This window comes from Taurulus bubalis, assembly GCF_910589615.1.
Source record: "Taurulus bubalis genome assembly, chromosome: 2".
Taxonomy (NCBI): domain Eukaryota; kingdom Metazoa; phylum Chordata; class Actinopteri; order Perciformes; family Cottidae; genus Taurulus; species Taurulus bubalis.
Window position 1 is genome coordinate 42151480 of NC_136590.1, and position 19247 is coordinate 42170726.

A 19247-nucleotide genomic window follows, 5' to 3' on the forward strand; every position below is an offset into this window, starting at 1 on the left:
TGTCCAATCAGTATTAGGAGGGGTGGAAGTAGTCAATTGATGCATGTCAATTCCTTTAGTTTATGTTTTAAACATTACCCTCACTTTTTCCACACCGGTTCCCACTCCCAAAAATATTGCCGCTTTGTCCGAGCCCATCGGAGTTTCACTGAGTTTGATATTTGATGTGGACCGGATCAAAACATTTAGAAGCTGGCAGATCTTTAGTGCACTATGCTTTATGAGTCAGTCAAAAGAAACTAAAACACTCTTTGGCTTGTTTGTATTTCTTTAAACCAATCACAATCTTGTTGTTGCACTAAGCACATGACGCAAAATGGTGGCAGACTCATACCCACAGTTACATCCGGCCACAGATCCCTGGATGCTGTACATACACACATATAACATGGTGCAGGATATCGGCGCCGTCAAGGGCTGGGCATCCTGCCGGAGGCGGGAGTTTAGCTGCATGAGGATGACATCATCAAGAAAGTAAAGCAACGGGGACGCCCCGGAGCCCCGCCCCGCCCCCCTGACCTCCGCTTAAGTCTCTCCGTCAAAGGACCTTTATTTCACCGAGTAAACCTTGTGTGCCTCGGCGGCCTCGTCTGTGAGTGAGTCGGGACATCGCTAGATGCAGCTGCTGTCATACGGGACGCTCCCACGCCGCCTCCTGTCTTCCACGTGAACCTCCATCTCGGAGACGGCTGTAAACAAGACAGTGAAAGCTTCCTGGCTTGCATCATGTGGGTCACCGCTGCTGTTGCTCAGCCAGGAGGGTGCGTGTGGTTGCCATTGCCTGCCTATTGATTGGTCACCAACTAACCATCATTGGGTGCATGCGAGCATGCAAAGACTCAGTGAAACGAGAAACCAACAGGGTGCAACCATCTTTCTTTTTCACTTCCACATCAAGCGTAACATTGCTGATGAAAAAAATGTATCTCGGCCCTCTTGGTATACTGTGACTTTGCTCTCGTATTGACCTCCCACCCACACTGGCTGGTTCCTCACGGACATCTAGCTTCTATTTATTTATTTATTTTCAGGAAGGAGCAGAAACACCAGAAAGTCAGCCACAAACACAACAGTGTCTTTTTATTTCAGGACCATCTCCTCACTTAAACACAAGTCTCAGGGTTCATCCAATTTGTGGAGCCTTGAGGCGGGATCACGCTTCAAAACTGGACTTTTAGGATATGTCTCAAGACAATTATTTTTTGTCTCTACATAGACAGACTTTGAATCATAAACTGACAACTCCAGTGTCCTTGTATTCCCTTGTCAGCACATCTCTGACCAAGGTTGACCTCAACATGTTGGTAGAACTAGCAACCCAGTCAGCTGTGCCCTCAACCAGCACCACTGCATGTCCGAAGTGATGGACGTGGAGACAGAAAGAGAGAAAAGGCAGAGGAGGAGGCCTGAGGCCTTTAAAGCACTTCTGGTAGAGGGAGAGAGCGAGAGAGGGAGAGAGGCAGGGAAAAGTCAAACGGCCCAAGAGCAACACTGATGAAACCGAGCTAACGCACCGTGACCACGCGTGCGCGACCGTATCTAGTGTGTCTGTTGCCGCAGCAACCGGCGTCATCGTATGCCGCCTGATGAAGTGTCTCGGTGAGCGCTCGAGCTACCGACTGAAGGCAACAATATTCTGGGCTCACACCTGTGCGGGTTACTGGTTTGACGCGTCTCCTCTCCGGAGACGTCATCGCTGACGGAGCGTGGAAGTGAGACGCCACAAACATTGAAGCCATGTGGGGATTCAAGCTTTCACTTTGTGGTTACGTGACTGTTTGAAATTAAATTAAATGTGACATTGATGCCCTGGAAAAGATTATTTTAGTTTCATATTCTAATGCTAGGATTGCAGCTGGCATTTTGGGCAAATATGTCATAATTATTGGGCAAATATGTCATAATTTGTCAAGCCTCTGACATGGAATGGGAGGATTTGCTGCATCAGCTCAATATATTTGGGTTTTGGACTATACAGGGACAAAAAAAGTAATTTACAGTTGTCACCTTAGGCTCTGATAAACGATACAGGAAGGCAGAGACAGAAGCACCACAGCTTGTTTGGTATCTTGGTCGATAAATAATCAACAGATATAGAGCAATAACAATTCATCATCCCCAAATATTCACTGAAATGTTGATTAAATAAATATTGGATGCATTGGAATATAACTGCAGCTACTCAACTCATATGACATGTTTTCTTTACAGGCTACTTGATCCAAATGCTCGAGTTCCTGGTTCCAAAATATTTTGCCAACTTGAATTATTGGTATTATATATATATACAAACTAGAACTAGCGCCTCACAGCCTTGATCCAGTCAGTCAAGTTGCAGTTTACGTGTCTGTCCAAAATGTAATCGCTTCATCTTTTCATCCTATTAGACATTTGTGTGAAATTGTCCTAATTAGCTTTTCAACAGCTGTCTCTATGCTGAATTACTTAATAATTATAGATTCAAAGTGGCTTATTTACAGTATAACAGCAAATCATTACGTTTATCTTATTCCATCTCCTGCATAAGGAATGGTGTTGGGAAGTGTGTGTGTGTGTGTGTGTGTGTGTGATCACTATAATCATATGTATACATATCTGTTTGTGTTGGGCAGTGGGAGTAGAGCATGCTCATGGGAACTCACCGTTGACGGTCAGATGCACCCAGCTGCCGTTGTGGAAGGTGTCATACTGCTGCTCCAGCATCAGCACCTTGCACTCATACCAGCCCTGGTCGTCTGAGCGCACGTTCTCTATCCGCAGGGACGACTTGCCGTGCAGACTGGCCCGGCCTGGACGAGAGAGAGAGAGAGAGAGAGACACGGAAATGACGCGTCAGCGGAGAGGAAGGAGGACGAGCGGATAGGTGAGGAGGGACGGGTGGGTTTGAATTTAATGAGGGAAATGGAGGAGATGGAGTCACATCGCAGCGCAAGGCCTGTTCTCCCGCCGCACAACATCAAAGTGGGAGACCGGCTGCAGCCGCATGCGCGCAGAGAAATCTGTCACTTAAGCTAGTGAGGCGAGGACAGGTCGTTGCTTCCTCTGAGGAGTGGGAAGTGGCCCGCGTGACAGCGGAGGAGCCTTCGGGGTTACGCAGGAGCCAACAAGCCGTCAGAACGGATAGCGACTCGGTGAGTGCGGCAGAGTCGGCAACGGTTTACTTTTACAGATCAAAAGCTGAGGGGTGGAGGGGTTGGGGGGGATTGATGATGTCGCTCGGGGCAATCTGGCAACTGGATCATAACAGATGGCGACTGGCAATAAAGGCTAAACAAAGGGCTTTCAGGGAGCGTGCGCCAGCTCAAAACGTCGGCGTTTTCAAAGCCTTGCTATCCTTCATTAATCCCCCACCCACCCCCCCCTAGTCCGCTCCACTTTAAGGGTATTCCTGACTAATTTGTGTTTGCCCTCCTAAATCCCCTCTGCAGCGTGACACGCCAGGTAAATATATATCAGCTGCACTGGCGGCTGTCTCAGTGAGTTGAGTTGAGGTAGACTGTCAAAGTGATGTTTGTTCCCTAGCCTGTGTGTGTGTGCGTGTGCGTGTGTGTGTGTCCTGGTTAGGCTATTTATATATCAGATTATATTTGTCCAGCTTCCAACCATGTCTGTCTCCTCTCTTGCCCGACTGGGAAGAGCTGGGAAAGACACTCCATGTTTATTATTGAGTGTGAACTATGCCTTCAGTATACAGATGTATCTATGTATGCTTCACTATCCACTGCTGTGTACATGCCCTTTGATTCCACCTCCATTCCTGTCTTTGTCTGAGGCTAAACAACGTGTCCAAACAGAAGTGGGTGTCCTTTTCTGGACTTGATGTATTCAATGTAATGAACAAGAAATCATGCGCGAGTGTGTCTGTATAAACACTGGGCGCTGTTCTCTTTCTGTGTGAAAGCATAGTGGTGCGGCATTTTCACACATGGCCCTTCGGTTTCGTTGCGGCTGCAGCAATAAAACAGGCGCTGTACCGGTCCGTCCTGGTGAAGAGGGAGCTGAGCCGGAAGGCGAAGCTCTCCATTTACTGGTCGGTCTATGTTCCAACCCTCACCTATGGTCACGAACTCTGGGTCGTGACCGAAAGAACGAGATCTCGAATACAAGCGGCCGAAATGAGCTTCCTCCGCAGGGTGGCCGGGCTCACCCTTAGAGATAGGGTAAGGAGCTCGGACATCAGGAGGGAGCTTGGAGTCGAGTCGCTGCTCCTTCGTGTCGAAAGGAGTCAGCTGAGGTGGTTCGGGCATCTAGTCAGGATGCCTCCTGGACGCCTCCCATTAGAGGTTTTCCAGGCACGTCCAACTGGTAGGAGACCCCGGGGAAGACCGAGGACACGCTGGAGGGATTATATCTCCCGGCTGGCCTTGGAACGCCTCGGGATCCCCCAGAATGAGCTGGAAAGTGTTGCGGGTGAGAGGGAAGCCTGGGTCGGCCTGCTGAACCTGCTGCCACCGCGACCCGACCCCGGATAAGCGGCTGATAATGGATGGATGGCCCTTCGTTTTAGGACCCTGGCCACATAGGACCCTGGGAACACGGGACCCTGGGAACATAGGACCCTGGGAACATAGGACCCTGGGAACATAGGACCCTGGGAACATGGGACCCTGGTAACATAGGACCCTGGGAACATGGGACCCTGGTAACATAGGACCCTGGGTACATAGGGCCTTGGGAACATAGGACCCTGGGTACATAGGGCCTTGGGAACATAGGACCCTGGGTACATAGGGCCTTGGGAACATAGGACCGTGGGTACATATGGCCTTGGGAATATAGGACCTTGGCCACATAGGACCCTGTGAACATGGGACCCTGGCCATATAGGACCCTGGAAACATAGGACCCTGGGTACATAGGGCCATGGAAACATAGGACTTTGGGAACTTTGGACCCTGCACATATAAGGCACTGGGAACATGGGACTCTGGGAACATAGGACCCTGGAAATATAGGACCCTGGGTACATTGGGCCTTGGGTACATAGGACCTTGGCCACATAGGACCCTGGGAACATAGGACCATGGGAACATAGTACTGACCCGGTATCTTAAAGATGCCCATGAATCATTATTTACACTTTGCATCATTGAATCAATGCATGTCACTAATCTCTATCATCTAATAATAACAATAATGACATGAGGTGTGGATTGTGCCGCAATGACAGATGCAACGAACCTAAGGAGAGTGAGGAAGCACAGTGTGTACATGCCCACACAGTCTGAGAAGCGGTCCTATTAGGTAACACGAGTGAAAACACCTGTGTGGTTGGACCATGGGTGAGAAACTGCAGGTTGTGAAATGTAACAGAATGAAGCAATGGTGATCCCTCACTTCAGCAGTCTACTGTTAAGTCTCCAAGGAGCCATGCGTCAATACATATATGGGCGCTTTCATTGGTTGCAAAACACCAAGATGGGGATTGCCAAAATGCCAAACACGAGGCATAAAAACCGCAGTCCACAAACCAACGGTTGACGTCACAACAGCAGCATCCACTTCTTACATACAGGTATATGCTTCAATATCAGATCATGGGTCAAAAATATCTGCACAACTAATGATGAAAGTGCATTGGAGAAGAAGCTGATCATTGAACTACTATTGATCTACGGCTCGATGTTTTTTTGCCAAAAGTCTATTTGTTTACTGTGTAGCCGATCCTGCCACCCCTGTACAGCAGCAGTGTGTGTTCAATAAATGTGTGTTTGTGATGTTTATGACAAATTGTGTCAATCTGGTAACAGGTCTCCATAAAAAAAAAGAGGATAAACTTAAAAACTTGAGATGCTGTTCATCTTGTCATCCTGCACTTTTACATGCGTTTCTATATTTTCATCATTGTTTGAGGATCCCCGGGTAAAATTGGGGAGCGTTTAATGAGAATATAAAAGCGTCAAAGCTGCTTAACATTGTGAAAGCACTGCTCACTCAGAGGTCAAACAACACTATATAATGATGTGTATTATATCTACCACCAGTTGATGGCGTGGCCTCCATGCTCTGCGTCTCTGAGGTCACGTCCTACTCATTCATCACGCTGCTCAGTCAACACGGCATCAGGGTTGTGATGCTTTCTGTTGGCTCTGTGTTCACTGAAGCTGGATACATTTTGAACACCTCTTGACAGCTGGAAAAGTGTCGAGCTATTTTTAAGTGTATGAATGCAGGTCTTGTTCTTGTTTTCACGTCAGTAAGTTGTCATTTGCCCGACAGCCTATGCTCACGCTACAGGATATTAGCAGGGATGGGGATTTAAGGTAGGTAAACACAGGTTGGAGAAAAATCTGATCACGGTCGATCACAATTGTTTGTGCAGTAGGAACCAGGGTGGCCAAATGTGTTGGTTTTCCAACAGCAACTGGTGAATTTGTCCACCAGATTAAAAGATTAGGCCGGTATACATTTTATATAATCGACAAATTCCATGAAAAGACCAAAACCAATGAGCAACTAATGTCTTAGTGCATCTCTAAATACATTCTGCATTCCTCTACTGCCTGTAAAACGACTCACAAATAGGCCTATACTGCATGGTGTGTGTGTTCACGGTAATACGCAAGGCTCATTGATGTGTTTCTATATTTATGGGATAGATAGAGCTCTAGGGTTAGTCTTACAAGAGCACAATGAATATTAGGTCTGGTAGTATGTGAGATCCGTCGTGGACAGACGGACACAGAGCCGCACACACGGCCAAATACATAATCTCCTGGTAGAGATAATAAGAGTGAGAAGCTGTCATTTTCAGAAATATATTATAGAGGATTCTCGAGCCACTTCCTTTTCTTTTTTTGTGTGCAGAAATTCATGATTTCAAAACACAATGTATCCTAAATCTTCACCTTCCTCCTTTCTTCACACGCCAGAGATGCTCATGGACGTCAGAGCAGGCGGACTACATTATGGCACCAGGGATCCCATAGGAAAACACATAGTCCGTCTAGCAGATAATAAAACTGTCATGCAGATGGTGTTAGTGTGGCTTTACAGAGTATATTCTCATCAGAACTTGCCAGCCTTTTAGATGCAAAGCATGGATGATGTTGTCGTGGTGCAACCCCCCCTGTTGCAGAGAGGAAGCCTGCAGGGAGGCCTCAAGGGCAGATATGGGACTTGTAGTCCCTCCTCAGGAAAACGAATCCATAAAAAAACATGAGATCGACTATCTATTGGCAGAACAGGCCAATTAGATGTATACTTTCAGGGCGGCATTTCCCTGTTAAAGCTTTTAATCGCACAATTCGTTTCCAGGGTTATGTTTCAAGCGCACACATTTGCTTTGGGCACTCGCCCCATTATCCCAGGGGCCAACGGCCCTCAATTACCTCTGACTCTACATCCAAGGTCATGACCGCCAAGAAAAAGATGTGGTAACAAGCTTTCAGTCGTAACTGTACCAGGGCTGGTGAAAGTTAATGTATTATAATTACTTTCCCTAGTAACAAGTGCTGCTTACATATTAGGTTTTAAACCAAAGTATTGGACAAATTAAAAGTTTGACCTGGTGGTGGCGCTAGATTAAAAAAGGGGTCATAGAATTTATTGCAATTCATACTGAGGGGACATTTATATCTGCCCCAGATGTCATGGCGTTCCAGCACCTAGTTGTTCAGACATTTCACTATTAAAAAAATATCCTCATGGTTGTGCTTGAGTGAAAATCAGTAGCACACTGATTACATGGCAATCCATTCCATAGTTGATGAGATGCTTCGGTAACTATTTTCTCTTTATCCTTTTTTTCTTTTTTTTCACAATTGTTGAAAGCCCAAATTGTAATTGTTAAATAAAATGTGATTAATCAGCCATTCCTAAGATCTGGTCTAGATGTCCAGCTAGCTTTATGCAAAAGCTCCCTCTGCCCCGGTCCTTAGTGCCGCTAATGTAAACACATAAAGATACCCATAGCTTAGTTCCAACATTCCTGCAGCATCCAAATGACACACTGAACCTTTAAGTCCTTTTGACGGTTCAGTAAGAGGTTACTATTGACTGAGGTGAGGAGCCACTAAAGGGCTTTCGTGGGCGGCATTTAAAAAGAACACTCCACGTTTCCCTTAGCTTTGTTTTCTATTCATTCTTCATTAACTGCTTTCAGTGGGAATTATGTCATTATCACACACAGAACCCAGGTTGGGCAAACTTCATGAAAGCCACAAGTCCACTGGTGGTGAATTAAGCCGAGCAAAAGCCCACAGCAGTAATTAATCACTTCAAACAGCCTCCGTTTTCGTTCTTTTTGGAGGAGAATGTACCTATCAGAGCTAACACGACAGGATAATCGAGAGCTCTTTTTTACTTGTTGCGTATATATATATATATATTTATATATATATATATATTTATATATATATATATATATATATATATGCAACTCTTCAGGAAAAAGACGCCGGCAGGATTGAAAAGCATGAATTCTTTAAACAATCGGCAAAAAAACACGTCATTATTGTCATAAACCTTTTGATTTCACCAGATCCTGTAAAAAGCATTGAATTCTGCGCTCCTCTGACTGATTCGTCTGAGAGCATTGAACTGCAGGCTGCTGAGCACAGGCATTGGGGACAGACCAGGAGAGGTCGTAAGTAGAGGTTGGAAATGTGTAAATAGTTCAATGAATACAGAACCTACAGCCTCCATTTTCTTTCCAACATTGGTAACACATGACCAATGTAACTCAAAGAAATGTTGTACGTATAGATTCCATTGTTTTCCAATTTCTTTTTTAAATATATTATCAAAGCAATTCAACTTTTCTTTTCTTCTTTTTAAGGATTTATGGCCTGGTGATTGTGTTGTACTGTACACAATATATGTCTCTCTACTTCTAGCCATGACTGCGCTGTTTCCATTAAGATGCAGGACTTTTATATATATATATATATATATATATATATATATATATATATATATATATATATATATATATATATATATATATATTCCAGGCCACACAGAGTAAAGTATAGGAGCATAAAAACTCGGGGTTCAGAGGGTTAAAGAACAAATTGTCCCTTTGAAAGTCACCCATCAACTTTTCCGTGTGCTTACTCCAGTCTCAAGAGCTCTCACAATTCAATCAAGTCTATCGACACGTGTGATGTTGCAGCTGACCTACAGTCTGTGTCAGGTAAAAAAAAGTCTGACTGCACATTCAGCGCTGGGTGAAGTCACACAGTGAAGTCAGAGAACAGCGGAGGAGGAGGAGACAGCGAAGGGAACCAGGCGGCAACGACGCTCGCTACTGGAAGTAAATAAAATAAATCTCTTTTCAGGTATGAAGACAATAATCTATCAATAAACCTGTTCAACAAGCATTAAACAAACTTTACACGGCGTGTAAAGTTGTCTCTATGTAGGCTAACTGTTGAGCTTAACTCTCAAAATCTGGCAAATTCTTGTAAACTAAGCCACTGTTTGCTGTTGTAAACATTACAGTAGAAACAACATTTAGCCGAGTTATGCTGCAATTCGTGGTACTCGGAACTTGGAAAACATAAATATATATTTGACACAGATGAAAATTGCAATGGAAGGGTTATTCCAACTCCAAGTTGCAACAAGTGAACCGTGATACTGCTCCCTCCTGATTTTTCCAAGTTTAAGGCCATAACATTTTCTAAAATGTTGTATTTTTAATTCTATGCATTCTATGAATTTAAATACAACCAGACTGACAAAGGAAATGTATAGCTAATATGCATATTTCACTATGTGCTCATTAAATGCAATTATATCGCAATATTAGACAACGTCTTTACAGGCCACAGATTTAAAAAAGACCGTGTAGGCTTACAGTAGTTTGCAGGTATTTGACTTTTGTTTGTGGGGGCCAGGTAACGACTCTAGTTGAGATATTTCAGTCCGGATAAAAAAAAATGGTCAGACAATAGATTGGACCAGGCAAATTTAAATCTCTCTTCAATTCACAGTTGGAACATACAGCCTGAAGTGTGTCCATAGAATACTGTAATGACTGACGAGAGCAGCGTCCCCGTGGCAACAAACGCAGCCGTCAGCAGGACTTCAGATCATCGGCGTAATTATGACACAAGTCCAGCTGTTCCTCCGACCGCCAGTCCGGCCCCCGCTCCTCGTCTCTTCTGTCGGCTTCCTGCAGTCGGCACATGGCAGCCTGTCACGGAGCCCCGCTCCTCGTGACTGACGTACACTGTGATAACATCAGAGGACTCGCCTCGGGTCCACATTTTCAAAAACTTCACACGAGGTCGCCTGGTGCTGCGGGTTGGCTTGTTAGCACTGCAGTGGTACCATCAAAGGCTATGCTACTGACAAGACACATTCTCATACATATCACTTCACGTTTAACTGTCCTCCATGCAGTACGTTCCAACCGTGAATACAAATGTGTGTCGAAAACGGACCGTTTTCAGTGATCGGAAGCTGGTTAGAAAGAAAACCGGCCTTGGACTAGAATCTGAGCCGCCGTTTTCGGCCTAACTAAAGAAGATTTATTAGCTTCAGTGAATGTCTGCTAGGTCAAGTCACCATTTGGGACCAGCTTGGAGATCTTCCACGATGATAGAGGGGGCATTCAACAATGTAATCTGGGACCACTTCCTCCTGTTTCTTATGTATTTTTTCTGTCTCCCTCCATTTCTATTGCTCTCTTCCTGCCTGACTGTCAACGTATGTCCATCTCTTCCTTCCACTGGTTCTCATGGAAATGCTTCAGTCGTCCGCTTCCTCTACTCTGAAGGAAGTTTTCTCCTTCCTCCTCTCAATGAAAACCCAAGACAAAGGCTTGTTTGAGACCGAAGGGCAGATGGGTGACTAGGAAACAGTGCCCCTGTGGTCGGCTCTGCTCATGAACCCTCCATCACCTCGATCTAAAGACGGCACAATGCGAGCCTCTCTGTATCTCAGCAGCTTTTGGCGGTGACCTGTGACTTCCTTCCATGATGTCACAGTGAAGCACAGTGGGTGGTTGATGCTCGGCCGGCTCAACTACTTCACATATCTCACTTGTGCGCTTTGAAACGGCGAGATGAATCGTCGCCTCGCTAAAGGCTTTTAAAGTCGCCCATGTGTCCCGTAGGACCGAAAAGACGGAGAGAAGAATTTCAAAACAACGCCAAGCCGAGGTTGTGTTCAACATATACAGTCTTTTGACGTCTCTAATCTTTGATAGCTTCCAGCAACACTTGATACAAACTAATGACTTAAAAACATGTAAAAGAATCTTCCCAGTTATAATCCTGTGTGTTAATTGTTCATTCATCTCTTGTTTTAAGACAAATGTATATCAAAAAAGTATTTTCCTTCCTGTCGTTTTGCTTCTGTAAAACATTTTTTAAATGTTTTGGTGACTCATCCTGCAAATCATCCAATCAGATGAGACTTTGGTCCAACTAGCTGGTAGAAACCGCTCATACTGAACCGCACTTCTCTGTTTGTGGATCGCAGAGGTGAGTCTGGATACGAGTGGACATTTCAGAACCAATGAGGCTGAGATCTAATCCATTCAAGGGGAAACTTTACCAATGCTCAACCAGCTCTGTGCCACTGCAGCGCAGGCATTACATGCAGATTCACTTGTAATGTTCTTACCTACATTCATATTTTTTAATTAGATACTTCATGGAAAGTACTGAGTATTTTCTCATTTCCTGGTAAAATGGTAAATGGACCTGTTTTCTAGTCTTCCGACATGATGGTCTGTATCTTGACTTTCTTACGGCCTCTAATTGGTTTGGGTTAAGTTTGCACATGATGTGTCCTCTCCGTGATTCCAAAACAGCTGTTGACACCAGCTCCCACATGCGGGATCAGCGATAAGCGGTGTGCAAATGACGGAAATATTGCCGTAACACAGTTCGCCCGCTGTTTTTTTGATAGCATAGTTAGTTTGGTTATATATACGGTCATAAGGCCGAGCACTACATCCCTCCTGTGTCCTCTTCTTGATCCAACAACAGGTGAGGGAGGTGTGTGTGTGGAGCTAACAGTCGCTAAACTCTAATTTAGCCCACTTTTTTAGCGGTCCAATCGAATGCGTAGGATTTGATTTGGATCCGTCTCCTAAATGTACGACGCTCAAATATCTCATTTCACAGCACAGAAGCAAAACGCTCTCTGATTTCCATCTCACTGGGACTTGAAATGTGGATTCTGGTCTTCTACAATTCACTTACATCCTGCTTATGGTTCCAAATGGCAAAATACACAAATATACTAAGCTCCTTTTATTATCTGTCTCCTGTTATTGAGAGAGAGCAATATAAGTAACATCAGCAAGCTGTTTTTAGCCTGCACTGACTGCCACTCTCACCAGTTAAAATGACAAATGTTGCTGGCAGCGGTGTCATTAATTAACCTTTATTACAGAGCAGCAGAAATGAAACTTTAGGCTGTTGTCTGGGTGATGTGCTCTGAGCCAATCGGTGTCTGTACAAAGAAACATCACTCTATGAATGTTTTGGTAATTCAACAAGACCAACAGTGATACGTGCGGGGGTAAAGAACCAGTTTGAACAATGTGTCATGTGACCAAGCCATGAAGGGACCACTGGCGATCCTTTGACTTTAAGTTATGTACAACGGAAGTTATTTGCAGATGTTGAAATCTGAACCGAATTATATTCTCATACGGCATTTAAAAAGATTGGGATTCAATATTGTCCAATATTGGATTGAATAAAATGCTATTGAAGCCCAACCTACCTTGAGTCTAACTTATAAATGAACTGGTTTGGTTGAAGACACAATGCTGCCACGCTTAATGGTGCGATGGTTGCCGTCCTCGGGGACTTGGGGTTGCGTTCGCATCCTGCTGCTCTTCTTGCTGCGGTCAGGATTCTGTAACTCTAACCGAAAGCTTCTGACACTCGGTGATCGAATCAATCGGGACAAAGTGTGTGAGGATGCATGAAAGCTTGAGTATTCTCTCCACAGTCTCCCAGATACGCTTTTCCTTCCTGCTGCGGGAGGCAGGCAGGTGGGATGTAAAGGTCTTTAAAGCGTTTCCTGTATCTGATGCAGACAGCGGACGATCAATCGGCTGCCTTTCAATCACACAAGAGGATTAGTCTCCGCCATGCCGATGGCCTGGTGTTGCTAATTAGAGTCAACTTGGCAGGTATTGTCACAACTATATATTTCATTTACACGATGTAATCTATCTCACGTAGAGACGAGTGGATATTATACTGTATTTCTTAAACCGGGAGAGCAAAACCCCACTTTAAAATGTACATTTCCTGGACTAACTAATAGAGATATAAAGAAATAATCTCGTACTATGAAGGGCTATTTGTGATACCAATCTTAACATAATATCACAGACATTAAAGTTTCCCAATTCTCAAGAAAATCCTGTAAATCAAGCAGATTGAGAAATAATCTTATGGTTCAGCATGATAATATTCTTAAATTTCACCTTCAGCCTTTTAATAATGATTAGTGAAATTAATAAATGCAATAAATTTAAGAAAACAATACAATTGATTTGTTTCAACTGCACAAAAACATCTTAGTAATAACTTGTAAAGGCCTGAGCGGCCAAACCACAAGGGTTAGGGAAAGGATTATATAACACAATATATATATATAAACATACATATATTTATATTGAAAAAAACATTTCTTTCATTTTTCCCTTTTCCCTGTTTTTGTTCTTAAGAAAAGTATTTTGAAACAGTTTTTGCTCTATAAGTATAGTTTGCTTTCATGTTGTAGTAGCTAATCATCAAATGTCATCATTTGTGTGGAGCTTTGTTCTTCGTTACTTTTTATTGGCTATTAAAATATGAAGTTGACGTATTTGTGTGGTGTCTCACTGAGGGTCAAAATGAAATAGTATCAACTGTCGTGATTATAACATTGTTATTACCTTATAACGCTCAGAAGGGAAGTGCTGTTACACTCGTTGGATGATCCAACGTGTGTGGATGCTACTTGCACTGACTCCTCCTCACACGTGGAAAAACTGACTTTCAATTTTTCATGACATGAATAAATACATGATAAAAGCTCTTTGAAGGGGGGATTATTTCTGAAATATAATCATCAGAGGGGAGGATATCAAAAGCAGGCGAAGGGGGAAATCCCTCTCACCTCCTCAGCAAACTTCACCTTGAGCACGACATATGAATAATCTGTCTGTTAGTTAGTAAACAGGTTTGTTACAGTGAGCATCAAAGACAGCGCTATTGTCAAGACGGTGACGGTTTCATGTCTTCATTTTAACCCTTTTACCAAAACAGAGAGTGGATGAAAAATGTCCTCCTATGATCCAGATGAATAAACAACATAAGCATATTCCTACTGGCCTCAGTAAGATGTCATGAATGAAACACGACTCAGCGAGCTGAAAACTAATAACTATTACTGTGACAAACACACACACCTTGCATTATATTATATCAATATCGTGATATGAGACTCTAGCATTTCTATTATTTGTCTTTACCCCCTTAGTCATTATCTCCATATTTATTTCCTTTTCTCATTGTGTAAATATGTTGTAAAAGCGCCAACGGCCAAACTGTAGCTACCATCGCGACATCGATATTGAGGTATTTGTTGAAATAATATTATGATATATCTGATTTTCTCCATATCGCCCAGTCTGGACATGACATTTTCGTTGCCGATTAATTGTCCTACAAATAATTGTGATTCGCGGTTTAATTCTAATTTTCTGTATATTTTTGACTCGCCAACATGATGCGATTGTTGGCTAAATATACATTTTCAAATAGTACGCTGAAAAAACGATCCGTCTCTGGTTCAGCTGCACGGATTTATTTTAAATAGCTTGTTCTAAAATGTCTGCGTATGCCGACCTAATGAAACAAAACCAGGGTTCAAGGAAGTTAACTGGAGCATCTTTCTTTGGTCTTGAAGAGCTGCAACATTCATTTAGAGACAAACCCAAACCGGCCCTGTGCATTAACCTCCAACTGACCCCTTTGCACCATTTCTCTCTCTGTTGCTCTACCACACTCTCTCTCTCTCTCTCTCTCTCTTTCTCTCTCTCTCTCTCTCTCTCTCTCTCTCTCTCTCTACCAGCTACAGTCGTACTCACCGAGCTATTCCTTAAAGATCTCATACTGCTCCTATAACAGTGTTCCCATCCAAATATTTTCTCGTGAATTATGTTATTGGAAGAGCTGGATGGAAGCGAGAACTCCTTGATAACTTTCCCAAGAGAACAATATCGTTTTTATTAATAAGTAGTAATTACACAGTTTCACGTTCGCCGTCACAGTGTGAAATATAGTGTGTATTTTTTTTAGTTTTATGTGATCAGGATATCATTTCTGCTATTCTAGTCTCCAATCTCTGATAATGTTACCTTGTAAACAACTAATCTGTGTTTAAATTGAGAGCGAGTAACGCTAGCAGCACAGCTAACGGCTAACGGACACTTACATTATGATGCGTTCAGGCTCCTTTCAGTGACATTATTTTTAAATTAACGTTATAATTATGTGTTCACATGTAATCTCGTAAAATGTAGTGTTGGTGAGAAACTTAATAAATCCAGTTATTTTAAGAAGATGTTTTCACAACATAAATATATATTAGAGATGAATTATATCACTCTCAAGAGCAGCTTTAAAAAATCATTAATTTGTTTTAAGCAATAAAACATCTAATCTTTTATTTCCCTATCATTTTAATTGTGTTTTTCTGAAGAAGAAAACATTAAAAAAAGATAACATTTAGAATTGTTGATGGTTTAAATTATTATTTTTGGACGGTGGCAAATAATGTCTGGAGCCTCGTAGACCAGCTGCTATAATCAAACAACAATATGGATCACCAATGATGAGTAATTAGAATCGGCGGCAAAAAAACATGATCAGGGATCTCGAAAGGTTTTATTTGCTCCCTTGTTTTCTTTTGTGCTGATCTGTGATCCAATCCGAACGGAGAGTTTTAAGACCCGTCGCCCCGCTGGTTCCAGGGCAGCAGAGCGTACTTCTGATGCTGTCTGAGATGTTCGGCCGATTGGAATGTGAATGTGACCGCGTTCAGCATCTTACCGGCGTACTCCGGGTCCACGTGAGGAGGGTAGAAGCGAAAGTTGATGAAGAAGGGGATGGGCATTCCATACTTGAACCACTCCACCACGTAGGGCTGGCCGTTCAGGGGTTGGGACACGTCGCATCCCAGGATGACGTTCTCTCCCGCGTGGGACGTCACGAACTGGGGCTCCTCTCGCACTCCGTGGGCACCTGGGGGGGTCAACGGCAATTCACAGGTCAGCCGGGTCAACAGGCATGACATTTACATTTAAATCTTCACACATTTAGTGCATGTGCAGTGCAATGAGAACAGCAACAGTCAGCAAATAAGAGATTTGATCAAAGGAATAGTTTTCGCAAGACTCTGATTATCGCAAAATATCTAAAATCGCCATAAGATTGTGTCGTGGGTTGACAACTGCTTGACGATAGGCCCTTTTCACGGCGTAATTAATGACATGAATTATGGCCCTGTTCCATTTAGATAGGCCAGGTATGACTGTCACACTAAATAGAATGGGACCATATTTCACTGGATCAATTACGCCTGTGTTTACGGTCAAAATGGCTGCTGCGAAAAGGGACGATGTGATGCAACCCTTACGCTAAGCTAAGCTAACTGACAAGTGGAATCCATCTTCTCATCTGACTCTCTACCAGAAAGCCAATGAGCGCGTTTCCAAAAAATGACAAACTAATCCTTGAGGGGTACTTGACAGCGAGCTGGTGTTGCCAAATAGCGTTGACACTCCTTTTATCACCTTTCAGTGACGACCACGCCGGTCTGATCTTGAGGCGATCGTGGCATCAGGCGACGTGAAGTAAACAAGGCAGGGGTGGTAAGCCGATTCCCCGGGTTTCACAGAAACGCCACCGTGCACATTAGAGATGCTTCAGATTAGAGGGAAATGTAGCAAGAGTGTTCCAGCCCGGAGAAGTGAGTGAAAGTGTGCATGCGTGCGTGTGTGTGTGTGTGTGTGTGGGTGTGTGTTTCAACACAAACATGTGCTGAGCAATACGTTCCATCACTCAGGGCGGCGAGGACCAGCGGCGACAAATCCAATACAGAGCCAAGGCCAGCGGGCCGGGAACAGAGGAAGATTAACGGCACCCGCAGACACATGAATGTGATTCATCTCGACATGACGAGTCTTTTCTCCATCTAATTCCGACTGACAGGATGAAAACATGCAGGAGGTAATGTGACAGTAATGGACCTGATGTTCAATAACACTCTGACCTTTCGCAGGAAAAGATTTCCCTCCGTTCGCCCCGGTGAAGCCGTGTGACTGAGGGGCCGCACATCGATCCCCGGCTAATTACTATGTAGCCTGTCTTTATGAGCGCGGTAGCATTTTACCAGTCGATACGGCTAATCGGATGTACTCGGCCGCTCGGCCTTATGAGGCCTGCGAGGAGCGGCGAGTTCCTCCTGCGCACAGACGACGCTCTGCTGCCTTGCGTGGTCACGAGTATTGGCGTTATATTCTGGAGCAGAGGAAAACCTTCTAAAACGCTTCCTACACCAGAGAGCAGATGACGGAGAGAACCTGCGCTCTGGAAATTATTGATTTAAAGCTGCACCTATATTTAAAAGGGACAGTTAAGATTCCCTTACTTTAAGTGGGCTTCTATGAGGTACTTATCCACAGAGGACAACGTATTTTAGACACGCTATATTAAGAGCGGTTTTACTGCTTTGCCCTTTCAGACGTTAGCTATGCTCCCTTTGAAGCCGCGGGACTCCATTGACAGTCGCTTTACGTGGCGTTATTGTGTGACGTTGCTAAATATGACCTAACCCTTTCAAACACTGTTGTAAGTTTGTGTGCATAAATCATGGTCGGTTGTTTCACATAAAAAAAATTCAGATTTAACAATCAACAATGTACTCCATGACTGCTGTCAGTTGTTTATAATAAATACAAAAATACCTTATAAATAATATAATATAAAAATAAAAACGTGTTATATTGTTCACTTCAGCCGGAGGTGTGGCCAAACAGGAGGAGGATAAACACAGGAGTCCCTGAGATGCGTCTGTGTGTCCCAGCAAAGCAAAAGGTCAGGAGGAAGCGCTCGCTGAAAGCACAACCGCTCCGAGGATGACATTCTGCTGCGCTTCCATCCCGAGCGCTTGATGCTCCTCCCGTTTCGCAATTAGCAGAATGTGCTCGCTGTGGAACCGACCGAAGAACCGACACCGCTTCAATAACTGAACATCCGCTCAAGGCCGTAAAGCTGTACCCGAATTATCCGTCTTGGCTTTGCCGGTTCGGGCGTATTAAGGCTGCAGCAAGGGAAGCATGACAGGCCTCCACAGTCACCTTGAAGGGAGGTCAATACAACTGTCTGGGTTTCACACTAAACAGGGGATGCTTATCTTATGATTAGGCATAATTGTCTGACCTAATAGAATAAAAAGGCGCCGATTCAAAGTGGTATTCTACCAGCAGCGGAGCTGTGTTTCCCCAAAACGCAGGGCTGCTAATCACCTCGTGAAACACGATGCGGACCGTATCTGAATCCATCATTCCCATCAATACCGCGCCGCACACAGCGCTCTTATGTAACGCGCAGTGCATTACATCACTGAGAGGCAGCGGGGATCAGAAGGAGCCCGTGGATTTCATGATTTTGATGTGCATGTGTGCTCTGGAGAACCAGATAATAACTGTGCTTTTCCCAGTGGTGAACCCCCCCCCCACCCCCCCTCCTCGCCCTCCTCACACACACACACACACACACACACACACACACACACACACACGCTTCCTCAAGCGGTGCTATGTGTTGATTGGCTGCTGGTGACATCATGGCTGATAGCAAAAAAAGAGGAAAAAAACAGGCCCCTTGGAAGGTATGACTTCACTGTTTGTAACTGATGAGACGGAGAGGGAGCGAGGGAGAGAGGAGCGGCACAGTGTGCCCATCCCCACCCCGAAGGGCTCATCTACAATCAAAGACCCGGGGGAGGGCACCGCTAGCTATAACCGCTAAGGTGCACACACACACACACACACAAGTATTACCAAGAGTGTGAGCGCGGCGGAAGAGGCAAGGGGAGGCTGTGTTTGCTGGGTATGTGTGATTGTTGCCAGGAGTACTGTAACACTTGTGTAGTCATGCTACTTTGAAGCCACCGTCAGATCAAAAATATGTTGTGTCGCAGTAATGGTTCAGTCAGAAGAGGCGCCACGAGAGAGAAATATGTAGATGTTTGATCTGTGGTGTTGAAATCCATTT

At 44.2% G+C, this 19247-nt stretch overlaps 1 protein-coding gene across 1 annotated transcript in view; it reads right to left on the minus strand.

Moving 5' to 3' along the window:
- igsf9bb (immunoglobulin superfamily, member 9Bb) overlaps positions 1-19247 on the minus strand; it is a gene marked incomplete at both ends in the record, with an annotated part of 96659 nt that overhangs the window by 58802 nt on the left and 18610 nt on the right. The window contains 2 exons of the mRNA XM_079235952.1: positions 2643-2789; positions 16020-16211. Coding sequence (XP_079092078.1) covers positions 2643-2789; positions 16020-16211 — 339 coding nt within the window. The remainder of the gene's footprint in view (positions 1-2642; positions 2790-16019; positions 16212-19247) is intronic.